This window comes from Mytilus edulis, chromosome 14 (genome assembly GCF_963676685.1).
Source record: "Mytilus edulis chromosome 14, xbMytEdul2.2, whole genome shotgun sequence".
Lineage (NCBI taxonomy): Eukaryota > Metazoa > Mollusca > Bivalvia > Mytilida > Mytilidae > Mytilus > Mytilus edulis.
The window spans coordinates 29,146,897-29,164,470 of record NC_092357.1 but is presented as its reverse complement, the minus strand read 5'-3'; the positions used below and the strand labels follow the sequence as shown (position 1 = coordinate 29,164,470).

The following is a 17,574-nucleotide window of genomic DNA, read 5'->3' as shown; positions in this document are numbered from 1 at the left end:
GATATATGTTTATGACCCAGGAATGTTTTACTGCACTGAAATGTATAATTAATTGCCAACAACTGTCAAATTCAAAGGAATATTTGCAATCGGACTTACTGTGATTTAGTGGTATTAAACCTATATATAGATAAAGCAATCTATATAGAAAATAGGCGTGGATGTTTATTTTCACATCAAATAAAAAATATATATAAAAATACATATTTAGTTATATCTAATTTGTTGATAACATAATTGATATGTGTGCCAAGCTAAACAATATTCAAAGATCGTTTTGCTACATCTTTAAGATAACCTACAGTATAAATTTTGGATGTGAAACCTCGTTCGTGATAATTTTTATACAGGTACATTCAAATAACTAATTGAATCTTTGAATCTATATAATAATTCAGTTCACTTTTGATCGTAGCGCTTTGCAGGTTTCGATAGTTACACATCATTCACATTGAATGTCTTGATAGCAGTTGCTTGACGAAGGAAAATCCAGAAAAGTGCTTCGGATGCAACATAACTTAAAGTTTTTGTTCTTGTTTTTTTGTGCTTTATATACTAATTGGTTTGTAAATCATCACAGTGCTACACAAACTGTCGGCAAAATGAAATAAAAGAAAGCTATGAAGTCATTAAAATGATTCGGTCATGATTTTTGATAAAAAGGCAACAGCTCACTCCATGATCCTGGAATTACATTGCTAGTCACATTAATAAACCATCATTAGCTGTTAACTCTTAAGTTAGAGTTTTAAAAATTATTCCTGGCCAGATGTCGTACTATTCATAGCAAGACATGATACTATGATAAGGTCAAGGGTAAATGTAACAAAAAATAGCTCTTTTATGGTATCTTGCCAATTTTTTTTATACATTCATATGACATGTATTAGACAAACACATTGTCCTATTCTATATTCATGATACTCTACTGACTTCGTTTGTTCCAAAATAAATTCTACAAATTAAAATATCGCCTCCATAGTTCTGAAATTTATTCGTTTTTCAAACTCAAATGATTGCGTAAACATGTAACAATCTCTTCATGTTCGTTCCATTCCGCCACACTTATATCACACTTATTCACTTGTGCCTTTGAGTTTAATAACAGTTTGACTATATTCAAATGACCTTTCATTGAAGCGTAGTATAATGGTGTATGGAATTCAGGATTGTTGACAGGCAGATTGCGTCCCAGTAAAATTCTGACTACCTCTTCGTGTCCGTTTGTACAAGCTGTGATCAAAACGTTTGAGGCACCACTATGCAATTGAAACTGCTCTAAAAGATTCGGTTCCTTTTGTATAAGTAGTAAAACTATGTCGGTAAAGCCCTTTTCACAGGAATCAATTAAAGTATTAGTAAGATCTCGATAGACACCTTTTGTTAACAAAAACTTAACAATATGTAAGTGACCATTTTTGCAAGCAAGCTCAATCGGCTCAATTCTTTTTACATGAATGTTCTTTTGAGAGTCTACTAAAAGCTTGACAATATCAAAATATCCCATTGAACATGCTTCAGATAGCGGTGTTTCAGTCTGGTACATTGAATACATTGAATAGTCTTTACATAGCGGTGTTTCGTACATTGAATAGTCTAACAGTCTGGTCCACTGTCCAACGAGATACAATACAAAGTCATCATATCCCAATTTACACGATAGGAAAAGAGGTAATTTTAAAGAATCAATATCTGATTCAGTCAAATGTACTTTAAGATATTCTATGAAGGCTTTTCTATAACCTTGATTGTTATTGTGAATGTTTGCAAAAACCCTTTCGTTTCTATGTCTTATTTCCTGTAAAAGCCTAGCAAAGAATATTTCGTAATACGCATGATTCAAAATTATACTAGGACTACAACTTTTGTCTGTTTTCTTAGTTGTAAAAGATTGCAATCTAACTCGGTTTTCAATAAAAGAATACTTCGCAAATTTTACTATACTGTGTATAAATTTACTCCCAATACATGATACAACAACGTCATATATTTTGTCGTTTGTAAATGACAGAAGATATCCTTCTCTGTTAGTATAAATTCCTTCTATTGCATCAAATCCTGATAGTAATAACTTACGGCTTGCCGTCGGTTTTTTCTTAAAACTTGACTCAGATATAACACTCTGTAGAGTATCATAAGTGCCCTCATGATATACATATTCAGAAAAACAAAATTGTGTTTCTAACTCCCCAGCTACTAGTAACAAAGCAAGACATATATACGATGGATTCTCAGACTCTCGCATTTCTTCTATTTTACTGGTTATCATCTCGTCAGAATTCAAAATAGAATCTTGAATACTGCTGCAAAAATGCTTTCTGTATAACGTACAAAGAAGCGGCAGCTGCTCTGTTAATAGTAAGAAATCATTATCCTGGTTTACGCTGAATTCATCATGAATATATAAATCGAAGATCTTTTGACGCTCATTGAGGGATAACGACAGTTCCGGTGATTGTAAGTTACATTCAACAATAGATGGTAATACATCTTTTAGTTTGTTCAGCGCAATAACTTCTGGTCTACATGTGAATAAAAATCTAAAGTTGTTGTGCCTTGCGGAAAAATGTTTAACTTCATTTAACATTGAACTTAACCTCATGTGATCGAAATCTGAAATTGAAAATTTTCCAAACCAATCGTCAAGAACAAATGGAATTTTTTTTAGAGGTTTTCCTAAACAATGATGTGATGGAAACTCCCATGGAAACTCCCCTGATGCAATCACGGAAATGACCAAATAAGCATGACTTTCCGACATACGGAGAGCTGTGTACTGGGCTAACGTCGATTTACCAGAACCACACATTCCAAAAACTGCAACAAATTGATTTTGTTGAATAGTTTGATATATAGAAATCGCAGCTTTTGATAAAATAAAATGTTTTCTGTTTAGATTTTCCCTCCATTGTCTTTTAATTTCAATGTTTTGTTCTGCAAATACAATTTTATAAATCAATTTAAAAAAAAATATAGCTTTTTCATTAACATACAGTATAATATATAAATAAAAAGACAAAATCATTATATATCTATGCAAACTAAAACAAAATAAAACAAGGAAAATGTCTCTAAAACATAGCTCTGAATATATTTTAAACAATTAAATCAAATTTTCTCGAGGTATCGACACATGTGATAATAAAACGTACATTCGGTTAATACTCATAGTTTTGCATAGGCTAAAGATTATGTCAATGTTCATGACTTTTGTTGAAGTAGTTATTTTAATTTTAGTCTGATAGAAAAGAGATAATCAATTACTGTACTTGTACTATTTTCGCGGGTTCTTTTTTTCTTGAATTGTATATTTCAAACAAGTCCGCTGGTATTTATTTTCGCGATTTTTTCCGAAAATTCTAGAAAAATAAAATAAAAATCGTTTAACAGCTATAATTATTGCCTCGTGTGTCAATATGAACTATAGTAAAAGTAAGAGCTTAAATAGCCGTCTGGTATAATATATTTAAGTAAGTATGTTAATAGCCAACGGGGATTAAAACTGTTAGAAGCAAAGACTACCACTATGACTGAGCTGATTTCAATTTTACTTCATTCATTGGTTATTCTTCATCTGTAATTCAATATGTTAAAACGTTTATTAAGTCAGGAGATATACCAGGCTCCTGTTCGTCCGTTAAGACTGGTATAGAAGAAGTACCTTTCAGTAAAGGATAAACTTTGTGGGTATTTTGTAACTTTGGTTATTTCTAAACAGTCTTCCTGTGTATTTATTTGCATTTATTTTTTTTAATTCTCATCAAATCTTATCACAATTACAAATTCGTTTGTTATCTAATGATTTCTACAGTAAAGCAAAATAAAAAATAATGCCTGCTACTATATATACATGTTTGTAAATTAATTGTTACAATAGAAAAGGTAATATCGATTCATTATTATTTCTTTGATCTTTAATTGGTTTTTACTTTGCATTTAATCTAAATATAGTCAAAGTGTTACAAGACAAAATGATTCTTTGTAAAAAGATGCTATTAAAGATGACTCTCTTCTTTGGAGAGCAACAAACAAAATATTTTTTGTGTTTTACAGAAATGACAAGATGAACACATGACGTCCATTTCCGTAAAAACGAGTTTGGGGACATACCAATTTTATTAGCTTATTATAATGCAAATAGTTAAATCCTAAAGTTCACAGTTTTTTTACAAAAACGTCGGACCCGGAAAAAGGATATTTTTGGCTTTTTGTTGACATGGCAACGGTTTTTTTTTAACCCAAAAATTCAAAAATCTTGTTTTTAAGAACTTTTTATGATTTTTTTAATTAAAATTTATTATTAATAAATGGACCACAATTATTTTTACATGTTTTGTTCAGTTTTATTTTTTTACAGTCACTCGCATACATTATTATTTCAGAAGAATTCATATACAATTTCCCTAAAATTCGTCAAAAATCGGAATTTTGAGCTTTTCACATGAAAAAACTGGACGGGCGATGTTTGATTTTTTTTTCATTAAATGATTAGGTACTCCTCCCTGAACAAAATGATGTATCATATTGGTGTAATATCACTAAGAAAAAAATCCAGATTTCATGCAAACCTTACCTTAACGGATTAACAAGGTTGTAAACATGTCATGCCATCGATGTAAGGTCAAGTTTACATGCAGAGATGAACAGTAAGTTTTTGATGAAAGGTTGGATTTAGATTCGCGTGTATTTATTTTCGCGATTATAAATCGACCGCGAAATTCGTGAAAATAAATACACCGCGAAAATAAGATTACAGTAGTTAAAATTGTGTTCAGTAACTGTGACTTTTCGTTCATCAAAACAATCATTTACGTAAGAATAATTTTCGTCACTGACCCTATGTGAAGACCTCAACGAACAAAGTATGCTGTTTACTAAAATCTAAATTATCTCTAAAGCCCGTGTCGCTCACCATTGTCTATATACATAATTGATAAAAATACTCTCGAACATTGTAAACAAGATTAGAATTAATGACAGAAATCATACTGATTTTTTATATCTGTTTAGTTTCTATCTATCTTTATGATCTTATTTAGCTTTTGTTCTCAACACAAAGGAGGATAAAACATGTTCTGTTAGAGTCTACTAATGATATCATAAGAATTTGACTAAGTAGAACTTGTTTTGATATCATTTTTTATTATTAATCAATCGTGGTAGCATTTTCAAAGTATTTAATCTGAATCTAAATAAATAAAAAATAATACTGACGGAAATCTTCCTTAGATCTGTAGAGATTTCCCAATTCAGCCTCCTCTTGTTGTTCTACTCTTAAAAAATCGATCTCCAATTTGTTTTTTTCTTTCAATTTTTCAAATTCCTCTTTGAAATGTTCAATTTCCTTCATTGAACTGTGCATCTCGTTAACAATCTCATAGAAAATCCTTTGATCCGAGTTTTCAATACCTTGTCTCACTTTTTGACATTTTGCATACACTTGTGACCCCCCAAGACGTTTTAGGGCCTGTAAGAAAATGAATAACAATTTTTAGTTCACATAGAATCATATCATATCAAGTGTAGAGTTCAAGAATAGGCGTATGAATACATTGTATAAGAAAAGTATATATCATGATTCTGCATCAATTAAAGAACATAACAAAGCAATTAAATCAGACACAAACAAATCGCAGTGATGTCTTGCAATGGCTTTGTTTGGACTTGTTTGTTTGCTTTTTGGCCTTGAATGTTTGTCCATAATATTTTTTTAACTGTGCATTAGCATTCATATATCGCAGATAAAATTTATTCGTTCATAGTGTATTAATTTACGTTTTTTGATTGAGTTAAGACTGCCAATCGATATTTTACCGTGTGTTTTTCTATGTTGTGATGTTATGCTATTGTTTCAGAAAAAGGGAGAAGGGTTGGATCCATTAAAACGTTTAATCCCGCTGCAAATGTTTGCACCTGTCCTAAGTCAGGAATCTGATGTACAGTAGTTGTCGTTTGTTTATGAAATTTTTGTACGTGTTTCTCGTTTCTCGTTTTTTTTTATATATATTAGACCGTTGGTTTTCCCGTTTGAATGGTTTTACACTAGTAATTTTGGGGCCCTTTATAGCTTGTTGTTCGGTGTGAGCCAAGGCTCCGTGTTGAAGGCCGTACATTGACCTATATTGGTTTACCTTTTTCTTAAATTGTTATTTGGATGGAGAGTTGTCTCATTGGCACTCACACCACATCTTCCTATATCTATACACACGGGAACGAAAATGGCGAATAACACTTAAATTTCACTAAGTGTAAAACCTTGTATACACTAGTGCAAAATCCTTTGTGTCTTACAAGTTACACATGACGTACTCCATTTCAAAGTGACGTCACAAGCGGATGGACACAAAATTGCAGCAAAGAGGTAAGTACGTACATTATGATTTTCTTTTGTTGATCGTCTTTTCTTATCTTAAGCTTTATCTTCACAAATCTTTGTTTACAATTTTGTGCTCAACTATCAAGCTGCAGCTCCACATAAAAAAACAGATGTTTTGCAAGGTTCGAAATCCCCTGGTACTAAATATTCTTTACTGTGGTATATCCAAAAACGTTCATTCTATTAGGTCAATATACCTTATGCGCCTCAAATAAGAGTTTAGCGTAAGCAAAGAGTCTTTATGTAGTGATATTGGACATGTTTATTTTTTTTATCAAGTGACTGAGCTTAACCATTTATGTTGATTTTAAAAGTAGATGAACCATAGAATAGATATGGAAAAACGACAGTTTTATTAAATTTGTTCAAATTATGTAATTTCCGAAGAATGTACTGTTTGAACAAGTGGTTGTTTTCAACGAGGAGGCTAATCATGAACGTTTTTTCGGTTATGGGAAAATGAATCTCACTTCGCACCCAGAAAATTTACAGCACATATATGAAAATGTCTCAACTTCCAAACGAGCCATCCTTCATATCCAAGTTTATGATATGCATTTTCTTAGTTCTATGAGCTACAGGACAAAACGTTACCATTTTCATGTATCGCTAACTGAGTTGTTTGCACATCTATGGTTTGTGTTATGCTTCAATGCTCTTATATTTCTTACTTTATTTGACTTTTTAAACTTGTTTTGTTAGAGCGTAACTGATTTTGTTTTCAACGAAATACGCATCTGGCGTATATAATGTTAACTTTGGTATTTCTGATTAATATGATACCACGCATTGTTCCTTGTTTTAACCGAAAGCTAAAATCCTGTATTACACCTGTTAAAATTATATATTAGACCTGTAGTAGACCATTTAAAATTGTGTATGATAACTGCATTAGACCAATGTTAATTTTAATATCATCCTGCCGCTTTACCTCTTCCGGAAAAAGCAAAAAAAAACTTATTTGGATTTCAAAGAATTTTGTTTCAATTAAAACATATTCTTACCTCAGTCAAATCACTCCAAATCAAATTGAAATGTTCTGTCGAAAATGCTCCTAAATTCAAGTGAGCACATTCGTTTCTATAATAATGAAGTCTACCAAGATCAGCTGCTAAACTTGTGTCATGTGGTTGTGGAGTTTGATCATACACATTTACATTAGTGAAGTTTCTCAACAAACAAAGCATCAGTGCTATGTCAAATGTTGATGATGAAGGTTCTTTGCCTACAAAATATCAAATTTTTAACAAATAGTTGCTGTTGATAATATCGTGCGATAAACACATCGTTTTCTTGACATGAAAATTTCAGGCATGAAATAATTTTGATCAAATGGCAAGGTCACTTGAAGGTCATGATGGAATTCGTCTTGTGTTAATACAGTTTCAATACAAATAATGCATGTCAAAGATACAAAGACTGAAATTTTACGTTTGGAATAATTGCGGTCATCAACACATTTTCAGATTAACCAAATACGAAACAAAACCTAGACAAATCACGACCACGTCAACATTATTTCTAATAGCGTGTGTATCCAGTGTCAATTAAGACTTATGATATCAACTGGTTTGTAATTATAGGGTAACTGCATGAATATTGGGGATAATTGTCCCGAGTTGAATTATATATTGCACTAGTTTGCGAGTGGCAATATATATTCAACGAGGGACAATATTCCCCAATACTCGTGCAATAATCCTTTTATTGTATAGCAATATAATATTTGAAAGTAAACATTGGTTTAAACTAAGATTTTGTCGTTGGTGACGTCATTAATTATTATAGTGCAATATTTGAATTTATTGCACGCTAACTTTCGATACTTTCTGTATGAAATATTATATTGCTATACAATAATATATTGTATATCGATTTAACTCGCTCAATTCTAATGCGCACATGTAAATACAGAAAACAAATAGGCTTAAAAATAGCAAATTACATACTGCAAACAAAAGGCTGCTGAAAGTAAAAATGAAATTAAACATTTAGATAAATAAGTTAAAATTCTTATACGAAAAATCAAGTAACTCTGAACATTCTAAAATAGAAATAAATAATGTAGAAAACAATTTACAAAATTTATATATAATAGAAACTAGAGGTGCACAAATCAGATCCCGAGTAAAATGGGCAGAAGAAGGGGAAAAAAACACCAAATATTTTTTGGGTCTTGAAAAATCAAGACAAACTAAGAAAACTATTTCTGCCCTCAAAAATAATCAAGGTAACATAGTAACAGATGCATCTGATATTCTTATTCTTGGGAAAAACTATTACCAAAATTTATATAAAAGTACTGAACCAGATCCTTCTGAAATAAAAAATTATATAAGTGAAACAAAGATAGATCACTCACTATCCAATACTGAGAGTGAACTATTGGGGGGCAACCTAACAGTAGAAGAATGTACAAATGCTATATTTAATATGAAACTAAATAAATCCCCTGGACTAGATGGTTTAAGTGTAGAATTTTATAGTACCTTTTGGTCATACATGAAAGAATCCGCAGTAAAAGTATTTAATACATGCTATGAAAAAGAAGAAATGACAAAATAGGTGTTATTTCCTTATTATATAAAAAAAAATGATCCATTATCATTAGACAACTATAGGCCAACCACTTTATTAAATGTAGATACTAAGCTTATGGCCTATGCCTTAGCGCAGCGATTAAAGCTAGTGTTGTCCAAAATTATTCATAGTGATCATAATGGATATATTAAAAATCGGTACATAGGTTTTAATATTCGCCAGATTCAAGATATAATAGACTACTCAGAAAAATTTAATATAGAAGGAATTTTATTGTTCATAGACTTTTCCAAAGCCTTTGATTCTTTAGAATGGCCCTTCATGTATGAATCCCTATTAAAATTTGGAGTACCACCTTCCTTCTTAAAATGGGTAAAAACTTTATATAATGATACTAAAGGATGCCTATCTAATAACGGCTGGATCTCAGAAACCTATAGACTTCACCGTGGTATAAAACAAGGATGTCCGTTAAGTTCTCTTATTTTTGTAATAGCAGTTGAAATCTTGGCCTGTAGAGTAAGACAAGATTCTAACATTAAAGGATTTCAAATTAAACTTGATGAAAAAACACATAGTCTAAAAATTTCCCAATTAGCTGATGATACAACTCTCTTTCTCAATTCTAAAAATGAAATTCACCAAGCATTGAACCTAATAGAAAGATTTGGAACGCTTTCTGGTTTAAAACTGAATAAATCTAAAACAGAAGGTATATGGTTGGGTAGACTTAAACATTGTAAAGAAAAAAATGAAAATATACACTGGAGCAAGGAACCAATTAAAAGTCTAGGTGTTTACTTTGGATTAAATAAAAGTGAATGTGACAAATTAAATATTGAAAAAAACAATGAAACAGTCAAAAAAATTAATACTTGATTGGGAAAAAAGAAATTTAACAATGATAGGTCGAATAACAGTTGTTAAGTCGCTTATTTTACCTAATCTTACTTTTTTAGCTTCGGTTGTTTCAATACCCCAAATGTACATAAAAGATTTTAAAAAACTCAAATACAATTTTATATGGAATAATAAACAAGAAAAGGTAAAACGTTCAACACTTACCAAAGATTACACAAATGGAGATCTAAAAATGACAGACATTGATTACTTTTTGAATGCATTACAAATTTCATGGGTTAAACGATTAACCGCAAAAGAATTTGCTAATTGGAAAGTCATTCCAACATATTATTTCAATAAATTTGGTAAAAACAACCTTATATTTCATATGATGCCTGACAACATAAAATCATTACCTAATTTAAGTAATATACGACCCTCATTTTACTTGAACATGTTAAAGAGCTGGTACGAAGCAAATAATACACTATCAAGTAATACACCTATCATAAATTTTAGAAATATTAGGCAGCAAATGTTGTGGGGTAATAACAACATAAAATTTAAGGAAAATGTTTAGTTTATCTAAATTGGATAAAAGATGGTATTATTTTCATTAACGATATAATTGATCAAAAAGGTCACATATCACAAAAAGTTATATTGGAGAAACTAACCTCAAAAACTAATTGGATCTCCGAACTTTTAAAATTGAAAAATTGTATTCCAAAAGAATGGGTTAGTACATTAAAATCTGACAAATCTTTGAAAACTTCTATAAAAACAAAATTAAACTTGTCCTTGACTGTTAACAAAAAATCAAAATTAATTGAAAATATGTCATCCAAAGATATATATAACCATTTAAATAACAAAAATGATGAGAGACCACTAGGATTTTCCAAATGGAATCACTCCAATAAATAATGTGCTTCAATTTACTTTTACCTATTTAATAAATAACAAAAATAAAATGTTAAGATGGAAATTACTCCATTACATCCTCCCATGTAAACAATTATTACTACAATGGCACATACAAGAAACAAGTATGTGTGACTTGTGTAACTTGACTGAAGATTACGAACACTTTTTTCTCAAATGTCAATTCTTTCATGAATTTTGGAAGAAAATATATGTACTTGTAAGCAAAATCAAAATTGGGTCACATATTTTTAATTTTAAAACTTTGGTACTAGGCTATAAAATACATGATCCTATGTATAATGATATAAATCTCTTCCTAACTGTCTTAATATATTCAGTTCATAAAAGTACTCATATATCAAATTATTAACAAAAAGGCATAGACGCTTATGCAGTTTTTAGAAATGAATTTTTAAACACATACGAAATTAACAAATATATTAATGCTAAAAACAGCAAATTTTTAAATGATGTAAAAAGATACATATGATCATGAATAGCTAGATTTAATATATTTTCATGTATAAAATTTGTGTAGCAAAAGTTGACAATATATCTGAACACGTGGTAATAAACCAAAACAGCATGCTTCGTGAAAATGTACAGAATTTTGTCTCAAAACGCATTTATTACACACTTTATCACTTAATCAAATGAATTTCCATTTACAATGTCGAAACTTACCACATATAATTTTTAACTTAAGTTTAAGTTGTTCGTGAGTATCAATAAAACGTATAAATTAATCCACACAATTGATCAACCAGCTTCAACGGTTTTCATCAATAAGGTTAAAGGTCAATGATCATAAAGTTTTAATCTTTAGAAACAAAACCGGACAAAACTGTACACTTTCCGTAATCATGAAACAATATAGTTTGTAAAATGTTTGTAATAACCATGAACTGTAAAACTAACAAACTATCTATAAATATGAATTCACTGCATAAATTCCCTGGTTATCCAGTGACTAATTTACAGGGATACTCTGCCAACTGCTGTAGGTCGAGTAATTTGTAACAACAGCAAAGAAAAGTGCAATAAAGATATTATTTAAAAAAAAAAAAAAAAAAAAAAAATAGCAAACGCTGCATCCGATCACCATTTAGAATGAAATTCACATATGTTTAAACACTTTCCGCGTTCGTAAAATTTAACATAAGAAAAATAGAATTTTGTAAACGTGTGTTGTTTTGATTCTAATCCAGTAGTGTTTTTCTCTTTCTCTTTCATCCCTATATTTTACAATTCGATACTTAACTAAATGCTAGCAGTAATTTCCCTAAAATAAGTTTTATAATGTGGATACAAGTTACAAACAAGTACAATTATGGACATTTTTTTGTTTTTTGTCTGTGTTATATATGATAACAATTATTTCTGAATTACAGACATTTTGTGTAAAAACCATGACTTAATTTGCCACAAGACTTGTATTTGCCTTTACGTTTCATCATAACAAATGGAAAACTTAAATTGTGTTTAATTGTCGATTACTGCTCCGATATATCTAAGAAGAGACAGTATAGTTTGAAATGTGTTAAGGCAAGTCTACCATCCACTAAATATATATAAGTAAAATGCATTTTGTGTTTCCAAAAACATAGTTAGGGGTTTAACAGGTCATGTTTTCGTTCCTGTAGACGATGTTTGGTCTTAAAGGGAAGACTAAGAAAGAAAAAAAAAAGGCTACACAGGTTAAAAATAATTTATTTTCCGTCAAATTATTATCAAATGTTCTGTTGTGTTTGACCTTTTTTAAATTAATAATCCTTCAAGCCATGATGTTAAAAGTTTTGGGATTTGAAACATTTTCTAGTAGTTTGTTTTCCAAATGTTTTTGAATTCGTGTTTCAATTTGTCAAACTACTTTTTTGTATCTTGTATCTTCAGTTTCTTGTGAATCCAAATTATATGCCATTTTCTTTTACTTGTTCTAGTTATTCATCATCCCTGTAAATCATCTAGGTTTTAATTGGGAATTCTTATTTTAAAACACAGGTATGTTTTTTTTTTTAATATTTGATAATTGTGAAATACAGAGTATTAGGTAACATGGAATAAAGAAATAACAGTTTAGAGGCAAAAAAGTGTATATATTAGTACAGATTAGATTTTCTGACAAAAAACCGTATATACTGTTTCTTATAGAATATTTTAAAAAGATTATCACTAGAATTAAATGTCTTCATCTACATATTATACGACTCTATGTCTGTACTTTCCAACAAAAAAAACCACTTACCACCTTTTGGATAAAGCAGATTCATTTGTGACTGGTTCATAACTCCTTTATTTTTCAGCTGTTGTATCTTATTCCATACCTTACATGTACTAAGTGAACTTTTTAAACGAACAGGGTGAAATTCTCTATCAAATATTTCACGCACAACTATTGGCGAAATTCCTGTTAATATTAACTGGACAATTATGTAATGTTTTTCTTGGTCTGAAATTGACTCCATGGCGATTCATTAGTTTGTACTGCTGACAATCAGAGATGTGTCATATTTTTGACATCGTAGTTAAAATGGCATACTTTTTTTTGTAATGGTAGGTGACGCTGATTATAAGTTATCTCTTTTTCTGTAAAATAATAAATATAAAAAATATGAACCAAAATATTAAGCAAGCTCAACTATGATACCAAGTCGGTCATATTCTTTTGTTATCTGATCTTGATTTTTGTGACAAAATACTAAGTGATGAAGCAATGATTTATCTGTGATTTAAACGTTTTCTGCTCGATCCTGAAACTTAATTATTGTTTTTCTATTTTATACAGGAGTTAGCCTAGCTTCCTATGGCTTGCTCGTTTGCTATTGGTCCTGATAAATTATTATCACAAACAAAATGCCATTTTATTGTATATACTTCTAGGTTTAGGATATTGAACTAGAATTCTTCATTTTTTGTGTGTTATACGATACATAAAAAAAGAGGACACAACTTATGGTTAATATCAAATTAATTTGTTTTATTTTTAATCAAAATAATGAACAGAATATGGTAAAATCATAAAGTACCGAACTCTGAGTAAAATTCAAAACAGAAAAACCTTAATCAAACGGCAAAATCAAAAGATAAAAAACATCAAACACATTGACAACAATTGTCATATTCAGAACAGTCCATTATGGTAAGTGAGCATCAATATTCTCTTGAAAAGAAAAACATAAATGTTTGCCTATCACCTTAAATCATTTTATTGTTAAAAACCGACATAACACTTGATACATGAATGCTTGTTATATGGACAATTTTTACTTTACAATTCATGTTTTTTCTGCAGTAAAAGTTTACTAAGTAATTAATTGCAAAATGTTTCGATGAATTGTGCCTTTTCCTGTTTATGCTGTTATAATGTGAACATAAGCAAGTAAGCCATCTTAGTGAAATTTGATACTAGCTTGATTTATTCTTTTTGTAATGTAACAGTTAGTTATACCGTTGTAGTCTTTCTTATTGTTTACACATTATAAAAGTCTGATTTTAGTTGAAAATACCACACATTTAACTATTTACAATCAATATCATGGTTGAGCAATTATAGTATATGATATATTCAACATCTTATTTTAAATCAATTGACACGTTTACAGTTAAGAGTTGTTAAACTACACCTACCTTTACCTTTTATCACCTTTATATATTTATTATACATGTAAACCAGTCTATTTATTTTCTCTTGAATTTAAAACTCTGTTGTGCAAAAATGTGTGAATCGATTTTATCTATTTATTGTGAAGTATTAATATGTTTAATCCAGGCAGATTTATCAAAGCTTATTTTCGAATAAGCACCTGTTCCATACTAACCAAAAGTTCTGTTAAGACGCTAATTAGACTTATTGACTACCTTATACTGTGTTATACCTAATCTGTAATTTTATGTAAAATGTATATTAAATTTACCTGGTAAGAAATGATAAACATGTCGGATTGTTAACATAGTGTGTTCCTGTAACTATTTCACCAATGAACGATCAGCTTTTAAATATTGATCAGATTTATGTGTAGAAAATACACAGCTATATAGTTTCATACATACAAGTGTAATCTCAGTACGCATGTTGCGGGGAAGGAATATTATATATATATATAAAGGGGTGGGATATTTGAATAACCAGACATTGAAATTTTGAGTATAACTTTTCCCCGTTAAATGATGGATAAAATCAATCGAAGAAATCAATATTACTCATGTTTATTGCAAAAACAGTTTAAAATCATGTGTCAAAGAAAAGATTGAATTACGACATATGAATGTATGTTGAACTAAGATATAATTTGTAATGTGATAAAATGAGAGAAAAAATGTTCGATTTATGATACATAAATCAAGTACATAATATGCATATGCAGTTTAAAACATTATTGTGTATGAAGGGCAACAACACAAGAACGATAATGCATTGATTTTTTATAAGTTATTTATAAAAGTTTGGTATGTATATACATGTAGAGCAGTATGATGACATAGCCCTGTACATTCGACTTTACAGTTGCAATTTTACAAAAGAAGGTGTATTGAAATTAAAAAATAAGTACCAATTCTAGATTACAGGGGCGCTGTAACTTGATTGCATCTTACCGGCAGTTTTTTACAAGTAAATATTTTTATAATTAAAACAGAATTTTATATGGCTTATTATTAGACAATACGTAAATGTGTGGAATTAAAAAAAAAACAATAACAGAAAAGCAAATTCATGTTAAGCAAAAAATAGAAAATTTACATATAAGTAATTTTTTTCTCGCAGGACTATATATGTATAAATAAGATGCCTTTACATATTTGTTTTCATTGCATAAATGAAATATCCAATTACGAGTGATACAAGCAAGTTTCAAAACGCATTTTTTTAGTTTAAAATTACGGCAGCTAAAAATCATTTAAAAAAGTCAATACAAAATGTGAATAGTACTCTAACAACAGTAAATATTCACATGCTTGTAAACAAAAATATCAAACTCCACTGTAATTTCAAAAGGAGGGAGAATTTATGTAAATACTTTCTTATGTTCTTATGGGTTATTATAATCATTCTTGATATGGCGAGGAAACAATGCGGGTAAATACAGAATTGTCCAAAGATCATCCTGGTCAGGATTGTGTTAAAACAGCTTTAGTTTGTAGTCTAAGATGTTCGAAAATGGTTCTTAAATAGTCATACAATCGGTCATGAGATATGTCTTATAAAATGTCTTTTGATACCTTCGAAAACCAGGCATAGGGTATCTTTGATGAGTTCTTACAATTGAATAAAAGTGTTTCCGATGTTCTGTTTATGCATTGAATGTTCCATTTTTATTTCTTTGTGATTGATAGAAGAACGCGAGACCGTTGACCATAATCAGCAAATTCATAGCACAAATCGAACTGTCTCCTCAGAAAATGAAATTAAAATTTAAACTATACTAAATGAAAGCCAACCTTCGATTCATTTAGAAATTGACAAGCAACCAATTTATTAACAATGATAAACAAATCAATTATATACAAATCTCAAATTTAAATCAAGACTCCATGTGTGCTTTTACTGCATGCCCCTGATATAAGTTAGGGTTTGTTTTTTCTTGTGATAGAGTTGTGTCTACATATTCTATTATCATGATAAATATTTAATTTCTTTTACTGTATTTTTTTTTTTGGGTGTCATTTAGTCTATTGTGGAGAGTTGCCTTATTGGCAATCATACATGTACACATCTTACTTTTCATATCTCCAATAAAAAAAAACGTGCAGTCGACACGGTAAACAAAGCATACATCAGCCACCATGCGAATCAACATTTGGTGAAAAATGTCACAATCAGGATAGTAACAGTTCAGACGACTGTCTTCGTTTTTAAATATGCAATACCATAAAGAATTTTTGCATGAGTTGAGAAATATATCCTATGGTGGTGACCATAAACAGTGTGTGGCGTCATTTCAGTCGTTCGTCCTTTCTGTTGGAGCAAAATGTAAGCACAAGAGGAGGTTTTTTTTTAAAGTATATTACTGCAGGGAAATGTAAAGTTGACAAAATGAAATTGAAAATTATCATTTTTGCAATTTATTGTACTTAGAAAAAATACATCTGTCTTGAAAGTGTTTGAAGAAATTTGAAAATTAGTGGTAACAATATTTCTGACTTCATAATCTATAAGTTTAAACGGAACACATTCTTAGGAATCTCAAATGCCATTACGTACACTGACACTGCGAATGTGATATTAAAGACAGCAGGACAATCGTCTTTACAAACAGAATTGAACAAAGGGAACGACAAATTGTCTTATTTGTTGTTATTTTCGTTTAAAATGGAAATATAAAATTGAATGTTTTGACAATTGTTGGTGTTGCTATTACTTTAAAAAAAAATAAGTACATTGTGGTACACATCCTTAGTAAATAAAAGTCGCACTAAGTGTTACAAATTTGCTTTTTATAGGAAATTACTCGTTTTCTGAATTGCCACATCCAGCAATTTATAACACTAATTATACTTGTAGAATCAAGTCTGCCATCAAAGAGTTGTTATTGGTGCCTATTGGAACACATAACACCTGTCGATAAGTTGCATTTTCGAAACATATATAAATGTTTGTATTGCTTAATGCACAGATTAATCCATCCAACAAGAGATAACTATACAGCAGGTTGTTCATTCAGCGCTGTAGCAATCATTTGCATTCAGTTTTTTTTTAATACTTATTTGACTAAATATGGAACTTATATTTTGTAATAAAATTGCACATAAATCAAAAAGTCATAAACGAATTACAAAAGGCAGTAAAAGAACATAATTCTTCAAAAGCATATACTTACCATCAAATATACTAAACCCATTATTTTCAAATTCTTTATTTCAAGAGAAATTTGCCAATGAGACAGCTCACC

General features: G+C 29.9%; 1 protein-coding gene across 1 annotated transcript; it reads right to left on the bottom strand.

The window, feature by feature from the left end:
• Window positions 1-879: 879 nt before the first annotated feature.
• LOC139503642 (uncharacterized) lies at window positions 880-14,685 on the bottom strand. The gene is made up of 5 exons (XM_071293465.1): window positions 14,602-14,685; window positions 12,933-13,273; window positions 7,381-7,601; window positions 5,215-5,467; window positions 880-2,934 (listed from the first exon to the last, which is right to left on the bottom strand). Exons 2-5 carry the CDS (start codon window positions 13,150-13,152, stop codon window positions 992-994), a joined length of 2,637 nt encoding a protein of 878 aa, XP_071149566.1. The 5' UTR covers window positions 13,153-13,273; window positions 14,602-14,685; the 3' UTR covers window positions 880-991.
• Window positions 14,686-17,574: the final 2,889 nt, after the last annotated feature.

Coding starts and splice junctions, on each gene's coding strand:
- LOC139503642 (XM_071293465.1), bottom strand. CDS start 13,152: ATGGAGTCAATTTCAGACCAAGAAAAACATTACATAATTGTCCAGTTA. Junction 7,602..12,932: donor TCTGCTTTATCCAAAAGGTG/GTAAGTGGTTTT, acceptor GATATTTTGTAG/GCAAAGAACCTTCATCATCA. Junction 2,935..5,214: donor CAGATCTAAGGAAGATTTCC/GTCAGTATTATT, acceptor TTGTATTTGCAG/AACAAAACATTGAAATTAAA.